The sequence below is a fragment of the Macrotis lagotis genome, chromosome 3 (assembly GCF_037893015.1).
Source record: "Macrotis lagotis isolate mMagLag1 chromosome 3, bilby.v1.9.chrom.fasta, whole genome shotgun sequence".
Taxonomy (NCBI): Eukaryota; Metazoa; Chordata; class Mammalia; order Peramelemorphia; family Peramelidae; genus Macrotis; species Macrotis lagotis.
In genome coordinates this window covers 285,515,184-285,529,755 of record NC_133660.1, presented here as the reverse complement: position 1 = coordinate 285,529,755, position 14,572 = coordinate 285,515,184, and the positions used below count along the sequence as shown (strand labels likewise).

General features: G+C 38.0%; 1 protein-coding gene across 2 annotated transcripts in view; it reads left to right on the top strand.

Moving 5' to 3' along the window:
* Positions 1 to 14,572, top strand: part of LOC141518867 (solute carrier family 22 member 11-like) — a 33,388-nt gene that overhangs the window by 4,028 nt on the left and 14,788 nt on the right. For both annotated transcript variants that reach the window (XM_074231239.1, XM_074231238.1), the window contains exons 4-9: positions 2,953 to 3,107; positions 3,207 to 3,375; positions 6,628 to 6,745; positions 9,176 to 9,291; positions 10,939 to 11,153; positions 12,547 to 12,649. In XM_074231239.1, the coding sequence (XP_074087340.1) occupies positions 2,953 to 3,107; positions 3,207 to 3,375; positions 6,628 to 6,745; positions 9,176 to 9,291; positions 10,939 to 11,153; positions 12,547 to 12,649 (876 nt within the window). The remainder of the gene's footprint in view (positions 1 to 2,952; positions 3,108 to 3,206; positions 3,376 to 6,627; positions 6,746 to 9,175; positions 9,292 to 10,938; positions 11,154 to 12,546; positions 12,650 to 14,572) is intronic.

Below are 14,572 nucleotides of genomic sequence, written 5' to 3'. Positions count from 1 at the left end.
TTCCACTGACTTGCTCCCCTCCTTTCAAATTCCTTACTACGAGAAAAGAACTGTCACAAATATCCTTTTCCTTTTTTTCCCCATCTCTTTTGGAATGCAGACCTAGTAGTGCCATTGCTAGATTAAAGGGCATGCATGGTTTTATTGCTCTTTGGGCCTAACTCAAAATTGCTCTAGGATTGGTTAAATCCATCAGCATGTCAATATCTCATTTTCCCTACATCGCCTCCAACATTTGTCATTTTCCTTTTCTGTCCTATCAACCAGTCTAATAGGTATGAAGTAGTGCCTCAGAATTGTTTTGTTTGTCTCCAAACGATGAGATAGAACATTTTTATAAGGCTATACATGGTACTGATGACTTCATTTGAAAACTGTTTGTATCATTTGATCATTCATTTATAAGTTTGACTCAGTTCTTTATGTTTCAGGAATGAGGTCATTATCAGAGAAACTTGCTTCCAAATTTTTTTCACAGTCACTATTGCTAATTATATTTATCTCCATCTACCCATCCCTGGTTTGATCTAGTCTTTCACCCTGATCCTCTTCAAAAGTGTTTTGCTTCTGATTATCCCTCCCCCAAACCTACCCTCTTTTCTATTACATCACCTCCTCCCCACCCCACCCTATCTCTTTCCCCTCTTACTTTCCTATGGGGAAAGATTTATTTTTATACTCAATTGAATGTGTATGTTATTCCCTCTTCCCATTTTAATTTTTCCATTCTTCCAGTCTAGTCCTCTCTCACCTCTTAATTTCATTTTTTAGATACTACTTCATATTCATCTCACACCTGATTTCTCTGCCTATCTTTCTGCCTCTATATCTCTCTACACACACACACACACACACACACACACACACACACACACACACACACACACACACACAAACAGACAACACAAACTCTAACTTCTCTAATAACGAGAACATTCTCAGGCATTATCAGAATCATCTTCCCATGCAGATAGTTTTTTTCTTCAATGAATTTTTTGCCTCTTTTCTCATTTGACCAATTCTGCTTTTTTTTTATGTTTTTTAATCATTGAATTTTTGGATTTCTTTAATCAATTGGCCTATTATGGTTTTAAAGAGTTAATCAGTATTTTTTTGTGTGTCTCCTTTACTAAACTGCTGACTTGTTTTTCATGATTTTCTTACATCAGTCACATTTTTCTTTTTCTTCTACCTCTCTTATTTGATTTTCAAAAGTTTTCAAAAATTCTTTTCAATTTCCTGAGACCAATTCAAATTTTTAGGAAGTTTTGGCTGTAGGAACTTTGTTATCTTCTTCTGAAGTTGTTTTTATTGATATTTTACTCTATTTTTCCAATTACATGGAATAAAAGTTTTTCAACATTCATCCATATACATATTTATGTTATACAGTTTTCTTCTATTCTCCCTTCCTGCCCCTCTCCCCTCAATGTCAGTCTAGTGAACATTGTACATGTACATTTGTTTTTAACATGCTTACATATTAGTCACTTTCTATATGAAGAATTAGGGAAATAAGAATGAGGGAAAAGAAAGAAAACCATGGCATAGAAATATAAGAGAAATTTAAAAATGTGATCATAGTGTTCTTTCAAATCTGTAGTATATTTTTTGTTTGTTTTTCATTCTATTCTGTTTTGCGTTGTTTTCTTTGTCTGGATATGGATGATGTTGTCCATAACAAGACTCCGAGGGTTGTTCTAGTTCTCTGAACTGTTGAGAGGAGCTGCATCCATCGAAGTTGATCATGAGTGTATGTTTTGAAATTTTTTCTCACTTAGAACTTTCCATGGTTAGATTTTTTTTTCCTATTGCTTGCTCATTTCTCCAGTCTATGTCTTGATCTTAACTCTTTGTCAAAATAGAGCTCTGCTTCCAGGGTGGATGGGATTTGTGTAGCAGTTTTCAGAGATACTTCTGAGGATCTGTATGGTTTCAGTTCTTCCAAGGTGATATGATCTAAGGATAAGTGTTTACTATTCTCCAGGCCTATGTTCTTGTCTGTAAGCGATCACAAGAATTCTTTTTTTTTTGTCTTGGAACTGTAAAGAGATCCCTTCTCCTCTGTGGCCCCAAGTTCTGGTGTGCTAGTACTCCTCCTTTCCCTTGAACTGCTACCCAGGACTGCAACCAGGATCCAAGTATGGTCAAAGCAACAGAGTCCTGTTTGCAAAGAGACCTATATAATTTCCTTTTGACCTATTGTTCAACCTTTTTACTCTCTGTGAGATGAGAGTTCAGAAAATAGCCACTACTGCTCATTCTGAGGCTTCCAAGTCTGCTCCTGGTTTGCTGGGGCCAGGCCTGCACTGGTGGGGTCTGTGTTGAACCATCCACCTCTCTCACCTCTCTCACCCTGGTGCAACAGACCTTTCCTGCTGATTTTCTGAGTTATCTTGAGCTGGAAAATTGTTTCACTCTTTTTTTTTTGTGAGTTATGACACTAGAATATCTTTTGAGCCATTATTTAAAGGTATTTAGAGAGCTTTGTGGGGAGAGCTCTGTTGAGTCCCTGTTTACTCCACCATCTTGGCTCTCCCTCCATCAACAAGTATTTCTGAAACATTTACTGTGTACCAGGAACTAGGTGGGCTAACAATTAGGGAAAGAAAACAAAAGGAACATAGTTTCTGCCTTTCTGGAGCTCATTTTTAGTAGGGGAGACAACATGGAAACAACTAGACACATGCAGGAAACATACATGATAAATTGTGGGTAGTCTCAGAAGGAAGGTGTTGACTTTAAGGGAAACCTGAGGAAAGTTTCTTTCTAAAGGTGGAATTTTAGCTGAAACTTAAAGAATCCACGGAAGCTAGAGGAAGGAGATGTGGGGGAAGGCATTCAAGAGTGGGGTTAGCAATGAAGGCTATAGATAAGCAAAGACTTCCAGGTCCAGAGATGACTTTAGGCCTTTGCCTTGACATCACGACTGTCCAGTTTCCCATGATGTAGGTTTGGACGAAAACGAATGCTGCTTCCAAGTTTCCTCATGGTGGCTGTCTCCAGTGCTGGGCCTGCCTTTGCTCAGACATTCTCAGTTTACTGTTGTCTTCGCTTCCTGCTTGGGTTTTCAATATCAGGAGCCATGTTTTGCAGTGGGACCCTGGGTAAGTCTTCTTTGGGGACTTCCTCAACATTTGCATAAGTGAGAATTTTGGGAACTCACATGTATCTGAAATTAATCCTACGCTAGGGTTTCCTTTCAGTCTTGGAATGGGCCACGATCCAGCACCGACACCTTATAGCAGTCATCATGGGACTATGCGTCAGTATGGGGTATATACTTCTTGGAGTTCTGTCCTATGGCATCCAGGAATGGCGCAAATTCCAGCTGATTGTCTCTGCCCCCTTCTTCACCTTCTTCCTGACTATTTGGTAAGTGTTTTCATGCTCTTTCTTTATGAGGCTGGAATGGAGGATGAAGAATCTCAAACTTCTGTTTATACTAGCAAAGCTCATTTCAGGATGTTTAGAATCTAGTAAGAGCATTAGAATGTTTCCCATCTTGAATCTGGAGACCAGTTAAAAATTAAAATCCATGAGTGGATGAGATAGACTTGAACCTGGATATCTTCATCAAATTATTTTTGCTTTATAAGAAGTAAAGAAAATGAAATGAAAGTTATTTGTGTTGAATAGACTTTTGCCAAGGTACCAAGAAGAATATTCCAAGATTCAAGAGTAAAATAGAAAAATCATTAAATTTCAAATCATAAGTCATTAGTTCAAATCACAATTTTGTTCATTAGATAGGTAACCCTGGACAAATCATTCACTCTCCCCATACCCAAGTTTCTTCCTTTGTGAAATGAATAGTCAGACCAAGTGAACTTTAATATTTCTAAGGGCAGCTAGCTCGTGTAATGGATAGTCAAGAAGACTCTTCTTTATGAGTTCAAATCTGAGGTCAGACACTTAGTTATGTGATCCTGGGCAAGGAACTTAACCCTATTTACCTCAGTTGCTCATCTGTAAAAATGAACTGGAGATGGAAATGACAAGCTGTCATGTTCCTGTTAGACTAGCTGCTCAGGAAGTGTTAGGCTCCAGCTGGCTATTTATCCTTACCCAGGCGAATGTTGAAGGGGTAGGAGACAAGGGAGACAAGGATGACAAGTTTGCATTAAAGTTCTCCCAGATCTTCAAGTACTCCATTTATTAAACCAAATACAAATGCTTAAATATCCTCCCCAGTCCCTGGTCTACTCCTACTGATGTGGCACTTTACAATCAATCAGTAAAATAAAACTCTGGTGCTCCAGGACCCTAGGTGATGAAAGTTTACAGTACTCCCACACACAACAGTCCCTTACAACAAGCCATTCCAGTATCTTTGCCAAGAAAATCTCAGATTACAATACAAAAGTCAGAAATTTGAACCAACTGAATAACAAAAACAATGGACTGGAGGTAAAAATTGTATTTCTGAGGAAAATGTTAAGATTCAATAGAAATATATATTTATATGTACATATAGAAATTTATATATAAATTTATATCTAAAATATTTAAATATATTTTACCTTTGTGGGTTGTCTCCCCATAAGAATGTCAGAATGTGTTATGATGCACACTGTTTTTGCTTTTTTCTGTATCTCCAGCATAATAAATGCTTCTTTATTTACAGAAGATAAAGATTAAGATATTTATATCCAAAAGGTCTTTCCATCATTTTTATATCTTTTCAAACTTCTTTCCAGCTATGATGGGAAAAACATGCTCTTCAAGTTCTCTCTAATTCTCCCACTTAGTATTTTTTCTAGTCTGTATTCTTAATAGTATTTCATCCAATTATTTTTATAATGCTTCTTCATAAAATAACAGTTGAAGTAGGTTAAAGAAGAAAACAGTTTCAATTGTAAAGATGCTATGACAGTCCACATGCTGTATAATATCACATGGAAATCATCAATGTTTTGTTTTTGTTTTTTGCAAGACAATGGCATTAAGGGACTTGCCCAAAGTCACAGAGCTAAAATTACTGAGTGTCTGAGGCCTGATTTGAACCCAGATCCTTCGGACTCCAGGACAGGTCCTCTATTCACTGTTACACTTAACTGCCCTGAAGAACATCAATGTTAAAGATATTAAGACTTGATTTCAAGGAAAATCTTTCTTTTTGCAAATTTTTGAATATCAATTCTATTTCTACTCTAGACGCTATTGGAGATTGCACATTGATGTGTACAAACTTGGTGGCAGGCAGTGGAATAGATGAGAATATTCTAGCTTTTTAATGTATGGAGACAGGAACATAGATGAAGGTGTGTGAGGAAACCTTGAAATTTTAGGAGAATATGGAAAGTTTGATTGATGCCTTTTGTTTTTAATATCAGAATTACTTTCTTCTTCCCAACCCCAGTGCACCATTCCTTGCAATAATCAATTAATTAATCAATAGGCTTCTATTCTTTTCACATTAAACTATTTTGAGGGTCTCAAAATTCTGTGACACATTTTTGGTCAAGTTGTTTCCATTTAAAAATTACTGATTACTGCTGTACTGATTACTTCTAAGGTAAAACTGCCAGGAGACAAATGACCTCCTGAAACTTTTACAATGCACTGTAATCATTTACCAGTGTTCTGCTATTAAACTTATATGGTCAATTGAAACAAATATTTCTGAGACTCTTCTTCCTGATGAATAAAAGGGTGGAAGGTAAAGTTGAGAATATTCATTTCTGGGCAGATTTTGTGACCTTGCCAATTCCATTAGCTTTCTTGTCAACCACCTTGATAACACCAACTGCAACAGTCTGCCTCACATCAGAACAGCAAAATGACCCAGAGGAAGATAATCAGAGATGCTTTCTGGGCTTTCTGGGAACCATGTGAATGATGGCAATAGCACCAAATTTCAGAAATTTAGAGGCATCTTCAGTTTCTTACCAGAATGATGAATCTTCTCCTTCAGTTCAATAAACTTGTAAGCAATACGAACAGTGTGCATAGCCAGCACTAATTTGGCCAGAATAGTTCAGGATAATGACCTGGAAAGTGAATCCATTCATAAATAGGTCATTCTTTCTAAGACTAGTCACATTGCCATGGCTGACATCTTTGACAGGCACATTCTTGACATTGAAACCAGCATTATACCCAGGCAGAGTCTCACTTAAAGCTGCATGGTACATTTTAATAGACTTTACTTCATTTGACTGGCGCAAACCTGGTTTTAGAAAACTAGTCTCCACTCAACCAACAGATTCAGTTCCCAAATCTCCAATCTTGTAGACATCTTGGGGAGCTTGGATAAATTGGTGACAGGATGTGATTCAAACCTTCAAGCATTGTAGTTCCATAAGCATTGCCATCTTTACAAGTGACTTTACATCCCTTGAACCAAGACAAAAAGCCTGTCCTGAGTCATATAAAGGGTAAAATCAAGAGGTACTGTAGTTGATCAGTAACTCTGGCCATCTTGTGAGACATGTGGCATAACTGAGAATGAAAACTTTTATATGTGAACTTTCTATGGTATAATAAAATGCAAAGTAAGTAATTTTAGAATTTTTGAAAAGAACTCCAGTTCTGTCATGCAACAAATAAACACAAGCAAACAATGTGACTTTGAAGAAGGAAAACTGGAGAATTAATCCTATCTGTCCTACACTATTTCATTAGGTGGTTTCCAGAGTCTGCTAGATGGCTGATTGTCCACAAGAAATATGATGATGCCTTAAGGGTGCTCAGAAAAGTTGCAAAGCTCAATGGAGTAAAGGATTTAAACCTGACCATAGAGGTGAGAGGGGAAGGAGGAGTCAGGACTAGCAAGTGGGAAATGGTGGGTTTTCAGGTCAAACCTAAATAGCCAGGGGCCTAACAAGAGGAAAGCCTAATCTCTGATAATGCTTCTCCAAGTCTCAGTGGGTAAGGAAACAATAAGGGACTGGGGGGATACTTTAATTCATAATGGACAAGTATGGGAACAGAGTGATTGAGGTCCCTGTTTGAAGATATCAATTTTTCAGACTTCCAAGCTGTATCAGAAAGAGGAATGGTGGTGGGGGAGGTACTTGAATTATGGGAAGATGCCAAGTTGCCTTGGTGGAGGGAGGTAGGAGAGGGGAGTCTCTTTCCTTCTCCCTGTATTTCAGATTCCTGCATCACTCTGCCCTTCTGCCTTCTTTTCTTCATATTCCTTCTTGTCTACTAGTTCTACTTTCCTTCTGTTTTCTTTTTTGCTCAATGGTTTCTATAAAGAAACAATGTAAGATGGTTAATGAGAAAATTATATAATAAATATTCAATGAGATTAAACTTCTAAAGCACTAGTCACAGTGCTTGTCATATAGAAATAATAAGGGCTTATTCCCTGCCTCTCTTTGGCCCCATAACAGCCATGACTGTGGTTAGGCCACCAAAGGTCACTTACTTACAAATGGCAAATTTAGAAAAAGAATCCTAATCAAATTTGTATGAAAGGAGTTTAATAAGTTGTACTCTAGTAAATTATAGGAACACAAGGATGGCACAGAAGCCACTGAGAATGTGGGAGAATGCTAAACATTTTAGTCAACTTCCTCAACCACATCCTGGGTGCAAATCACTTAATCTTTCAGGTCTCAGCTTCCTCATCTATATCCTTTAATTCCTAAATATTGAATATCTATGATGTCAAATTCACATGGTAGGTGAAAGAAAGTGTTCTCTGTCCAAGCTAAAGTCTCAGTCTTCTGTCCTTTTCCAAGGAGGAGAAGAAACATCCTTCAGAAGCACTATGTTCTCTCTGGACTACATTCTCTCAGAATCAAAAATAATGAGCCCCCACTGGTAGGGTAAAGTCAAAGAACACAAGCCATAGTAAAGGCATTTCATGATATAGTATAAAAAGAAAGGCTCAGTATTTTTTCCCACAAATCTGGTGAACACTTTCAACAACTGTAAAATATAGCATCATCAGTTAAAGTAGTCATGTGTAGGGAAAATAAGGTCTTACACTAATAAATCCTTATATAAGAGTCTGGAAGCCACTTAGTCCAGTCCCTTATTTTCCAGATGAGGAAATGGAGGTCCAAAGAGGTTTCAAGGAACATGCACAACTTCACACCAGTCTTAAGGGAGGGATCTGAGTACAAGTAATCTGACTCTGTAGTCAGCATTCTTTCTGTTGTATTACAAGTGCCTGGAGAGACACGCAGAGGGAGAGTGTGGTGTGTTCAGTATTTATTCAGGGACCATATATCCCAAGAGGAAGGTACCCCGGAAGCTTTCTAGTTGAACCTTTCGATTTACAAATTAGAAAACTCTGGCTCAGAGAGAATAAAGGACCAGCTTGGTCACATCGAGAATGTGAATGGAAAGATTTGAATCCAGTTTTCTGATTCCAGAGTCAGTGCTAAAGTGCTTATTTTTTTCTTCTATCTATTGATTTTTAACTTCCATGAAGCATATTTGTTACAGCTCACTAAGTTCTGAAAGTCATTTAGTCATATAATTCAGAGAGTCCTCTGATGTATTTTCATTAGTTTATTTTTATTTTTATTTTTTTTAGTTTTTGCAAGGCAAATGGGGTTAAGTGGCTCTTAAGGCCACACAGCTAGGTAATGATTAAGTGTCTGAGGCTGGATTTGAACTCAGGTACTCCTGCCTCCAGGGCCGGTGCTCTATCCACTGCACCACCTAGCTGCCCCCATTAGTTTTCTTAAAATGCACTGATGTTTCATAGATTTCCATGTCTATGTTTAAGTTGACTGCCATCAGTAGTTCATGGAGGAGTACCCATAGGAGGTTTATGAGTCCACAGTTGTAAGAGACTGTTGAGGGTTGTAAATTTTTAACACCTGTTGTCCACAAGCACCAGGTCACTGTTTGACTTGCAATTAGAGAATGCCTCTGGTTTGGGAGTGAAAAAGGGTATGTAAGCACTTTCTGGGAGGTTGAATAAAGGGAGAACTTTTCATCTTTCTCTCCTACCTCTTCAATGTTTGTCTGAGTAAAGGGTAAGCTAGCCAGCAGGAAAACAACACACCGTTACAGCCCTAATGCTGTAGTCATAGACCAGGGAACAATTTGTTGTTTCTGCTGATCTTGTGTGAACTGAGGGTTCTCAGTGGTACTCTTCAATGCCTGCTTAGAACATCTTACCAACCAAATCCTTCCTGCTCCTTCGTTATGTCCTTCCATACTCCAAACTCCAGATTCATCCTATCCTTGGTTCTTCTCTTTAAAGACTTTGAGATCCACTGCAGAGGACAAGCTCATTGCATCAAAGGCCCATTACAACATATTGGATTTGTTCCGGTTTCCAGTCCTGAAAACTAGAATCCTCTGTTTGTCCTTCGGAGGGTATGTTCCATATAATGTTTGAGGAATTGTAAAGGCTACAGGCACCTCCAAAAGAATACCTCAGGGAGACACATAAATAGGTGGTTGAAAAAGCTAGGTTGAGCTTCAATCATTGTATCAGTGAGTCACAGTATTGTGGAATCTTAGAGTTAGTTAGCACAGAGGACAACCTTTTATACCTGAAGTCAGAAAGACTCCCCTTCCTGAGTTCAAATTTGGTCTCAGACACTTACTAACTGTGTGACCCTGGGAAAGTTGTTCGAACCTGTTTACTTCAGGTTCCTCACCTGCAAAATGTTCCAGAGAAGGAAATCGTAAAGCACTCCAGTATCTTTGCCAAGAAAAGCCCCCATGGGGTCATGAAGAGTCAGACACAACTAAGAAACTCAACAAGAAGCCTTTGAGGTCATTCAATTTAGCCTGAAATTAAGAAATTCTCTCACCAGTATTAAGGACTTCAGCCTCACTAACAATTATTCAGCTTCTGCCTAAAACCTTCTAATGAGAGGGAATCCACAGACTATTGACACAATTCATTCTGCTTTCAGACAACTTGAATGATAAGATTGTTCTTTACTTGGAGCCTAAATTTGTCTCTTTGTTACTCACAACCTGGCTCTTCATCATTCTCTCTTGGGTACCATGAAGAGGAAATATTTACATTCTTGCATATGTCAACCCTTCAGGTCCTTGAAGTCAGGGCTCATGCCCCCCCCCATCTTCCATTTCAAATAACTGTAGATAATATAAAATACTTTTGACACTACCTGCCAAGACAAACTCAGACACTGTATGGACAGAATTACAGAATATTTCTTACACAAATAAAGCCAGATCTAACCAACTGAGAAATATTGCCTTTTCCTCTCCCTGAGAGGCTATACATGATATAGTATATTATATATATATATATATATATATATATATATATATATATATATGCAACCTCAGAAAATATTTTCATAACCATTATGTGGAAGAACATTAGGGGAAAGAAGAGAGAGAGAGAGAGAGAGAGAGAGAGAGAGAGAGAGAGAGAGAGAGACAGTGTTTTTCATTATGAGATCTTTTGGGATTACTTTGGATCCTAGAATTACTGAGAATATATAAGTCATTCACAGTTCTTCTTTGGAACTCAAAACTTAAAGAAAAAACAATAAATTATTGAATGGTTTTAAATATAATTGAGAAAAAGTTGAATATTTTTAAAGAAAAAAAATTACAACCCTTCACAGTTTCTACATTACAACCCAAATGACTTTCTTTCTGTTTCCTGAACTAGGTAGTCCACCTTCCACTCTGTCTTTGCATCATAGTTCCTCAAGCCTAGTACCTGTACCCTCCTCCCCTTTGCCTCCTGGAATCCCTGGCTGCCTTCCAGGCTCAACCCCAGACACCAGCTCCCACAGAGGCCTTTTCTGATCATTCCTTAATGATCCCCTTGCCCTCCCAAATGTTTCTGCTATTCATTTAACTGTGTTCATGGAGCAGAGCCAACTCCAGCAGAACATGAACTCCTAGCACTTGTGTAGACCCTGGTACCCAACAGGCATTTATAAAAGGCTTGTTGAATGGAACTGCATTTAATGGTGAATTCTGGGCTCCAAGTGTGATGGATTCTCTCTTCTTCCCCACTGTCTGCTGTAGCTTCACAACATCTATGCTTTTTTATGGGCTCTCTCTGGATCTTCAGAACTTGGGAAGCAATATTCAAATGCTCCAGATTCTGATGGGGGCTTCTGTCTTGGTAAGCAGATTTGTTTCCATATTCATCATGAACTGCCTTGGCCGTCGAACAATCATGGTGGCTTGTCTCCTCCTTGCTGGACTGTCAATACTGGCCAGTGCTTTTCTGCCTCAAGGTAAGACAGTTTGGGGAAACAGGTAAAGAGGAGGGAAGAGTAGCAGAGGATGAGGGGTAGCCAGGTGACCTAGAGGATAGAGTCCTGGGTCTGGAGTCAGAAAGGAGTGAGGTTAATTTGAACTTCAAATAGTTCCCAGCTGAATGATCCTGAGCAAGTTACTTTAAACCTTAGTGTACTAGACAGCTATGTCTATATATATATATATATATATATCTATGTGTAGCCTCAGTGAGCCTCAGAAGCAGAATTTGAACTCAGCTCCACTGGTTCCAAAGGCATCACTCTTTTCACTCACTGGGCCATGGCACTTCCTCAAATTTCTCATTTAAAAAAAAAGGAAATAAGCTCAGATAGGAGAACCAACTTGGTCAGAACTGGAGAGCTAATAAATGACAGAACTAGTATTCAAACCCTTGTCAGGAGAGATGACTAGGTAGAGAGGATTAAAAGATAGAAAAATGGATAGATGGATTGATGATAGATAGATGGTAGATAGATAGATAGATAGATAGATAGATAGATAGATAGATAGATAGAGATATAGGTACATAAATCAAGAGGTGGATAATTAGATCAATGAACAGATGGTTGGATGGATGGATGGATGGGCAGTCAGATGGATGAATGAATGGATGGATAGCCAGACAGATTGACAGATTATATAGATAAATATAAATGGATATATTAATAGGTGGATGAGTGGATACATAGGTCAGTGAATAGATGGTTGGGTAGATAGATAAATAGACAGTTGGACAGATGGTTAGAAGCATAGAATTTGGACTGGTAGAGAGGCAGAAAATCAAAGAAATGAATTGATAGGATAAACAAGTGAATAGAATAGATAGTGAATGAATGCCATATAGTTTGAATTTAGCTTTTTGGAGCTCCTTAAAGATAGGATTGTTGAATTTATATTCACATTACCTCTTCAGCACAGAGCCTTATACACAATAAAATGCAATATGTTTTTAGTGTTTGTCATATGAAACAAATACATTATAGTTACCCTTTACAGAGCTCTTTAAGACTTGAAAATTGCATACACTATGTCATTTTTTTCCCCTTTAGAACAACCCAATATCCTCATATAATAGATGAGGAAAATGGACTGAGAGAGGTTAAATGACTTAGTTCCTCAACTTAGAAAGTTTTAAGGCAGGATGAACTTCCTGACTCTGTCTAGAAATTCTGTCACTGTACCACTTAGCTAACTCTAATAAAATTGATAGATTGATGAAGCAGATGTATGACTAGAGGGATAAACTGAGGGATGATTATATGGGTGAATATATGAATTTACAGGGTGAAAAAATGAGCAAACAAATGGTTGGTTCCAAGATATGTTGAACTCTGATTAATTGACATTTTTTGTTCTTCTGCTTTACAGGAATTTTGCGAGTTGTTTTGACAATACTAGGAATTAGCTGTTGCATGGTCTGTAATTCCTGTAGAACTGTCTATGCTGTTGAGCTCCTACCCACAGTAGTCAGGTAGGTCAGAGCTTTTGGGGATAAAAAAGTAGCCATTAAACCACTAACTTTGGGGCAGCTAGGTGATGGTGTGGATAAAGCACCGGCCCTGAAGTCAGGACAACCTGAGTTCAAATCAGGCCTCAGACACTTAATAATTACCTAGCTGTGTGATCTAGGGCAAGTCACTTAACTCCATTGCCTTCAAAAAACAAAAACAAACAAAACAAAGAAACAAAAAAAAAAAAAAGAAGAAGCAGCCATTGCCATATCTGTGGAAAGGGAGGATGTAGAAAGACTCAACAGATTAAATCCCCCAAATGCATGCCAGAGAGATTCTACCTGAGAATTTTCTCTCTGAGAAAACCAGGCTTTCACCATCCAGATCCACAGATCCTAACTCTCTCCATCTTCCACAAACACACAAACCATTATTAGCTCCTTTCAAACTGAAAAGACTTTTCTTTGCTTGGATAAAAAACTTCCATCTTCTATGAAACTAATCTGGTTATTCAGATCTAGTTAGATGTGACATCTAAACTGGTTCTCACACAAAAATTGTAGAGATCACACAGGAAATCTTTCCAGCTTGGTACTCTTCTGTCTCATTGAAGACCCAGTTGAAGACAATTGAAGTGCCCTCCATGTCACAGTGAGGTCTCTGAAGAGGTCTTGAAATGAAGTCATGGAGCTATTTCTTTAGAAGTAGAACCAGAGTCAATATGAAGAATTAGCCAAGTTGAAACAGTAGCAAGTTCAGCTATACATCATGAACTAGCAGGATAGATGGATGATACCAAGTCTGTGGGCACCAGGAAATTTGATCTCTCCCTTACCTTGATCCTGGTCTGAACATGGACTTGAAATATATGTGTGAAGACACATCATTGCCCTATGGTCATAATAGTTAGCATTCATTTAGCATTTTTAAAGTTTCACACAGGTTTAGATATGTCATTAGGATTTCCTTGATATTATAATAGATATACAGAATCTGAAAAATCTGAGTGCAAATCTAATCTCAGAAAAAGACTAGTGGTGTGACCTTGGGTAAATCACTTAACCTGTCTTTCCCTTAGATCTTCATCTGTAAAATGTGTGTAATAGCATCACTTTCCACCCAGAGATGTTAGGAACAACAAATGAGAGAACATATGTTAAGCATTATGTGAATGTTATATCCTAGGTAGTATTATCATTATCATGGAAAGAAGAAATAAACAGGGACTGACAATCAGAATTCTTCCCTCACAAGCATCCACCCTGCCTTCAGTCTGATGTGAATGCTGAAGCATGGGCAGGTGTTCTGTGACTGTTTCCAGGTGATTCTCTGTGGTTCTCTTAGAATAGCTATTGATCAGTAGTCAGTATGTAGGCAACAGACTCCCCAAAGGGACTGATTTCCTTTCTGGAGAGCTTCTTTTTAATGAATAGTTGCTAGCATGCCACTGTTTGTATCCAAGAGATGTTAGGGAAAACAAGTTAGCAACTTGGATGACCCAGATGAACTACATTCTGAGGTCTTAAAGAGAAAGTGATGATGGAGTGATACAGTGATGGTCAAGCTTAGTCAGTGATAATTGATGCTCACAGAGAATGGGAAAGGAGCCACTAGATTAGAGAAGGACAAATACTTGAATTTCTAAAAAGGAGGGTGGGAATTCAGTCTGCAAATTCTAGATCATGGAGTTTTACCTGAATTCCTAGAAAATTCTAAAGTAAACATTAAAAATATGGTTTGTGGATCTCTAGAAAAGGAAACATTGTTTCTGAAAAGCCAGCATGGTGGTGTCATCAAGAACAAAGCATGCCAGACTAACCTCATCGGCTTTCCTTTTTGCGTAGGATTATCGAAATAATAGATAAAGGGAATATTGTGGATGACTTCCATTTTACAATTAGTTCACTTTCATTTTAAAAATAGATTTATTTATTCATTTTTTC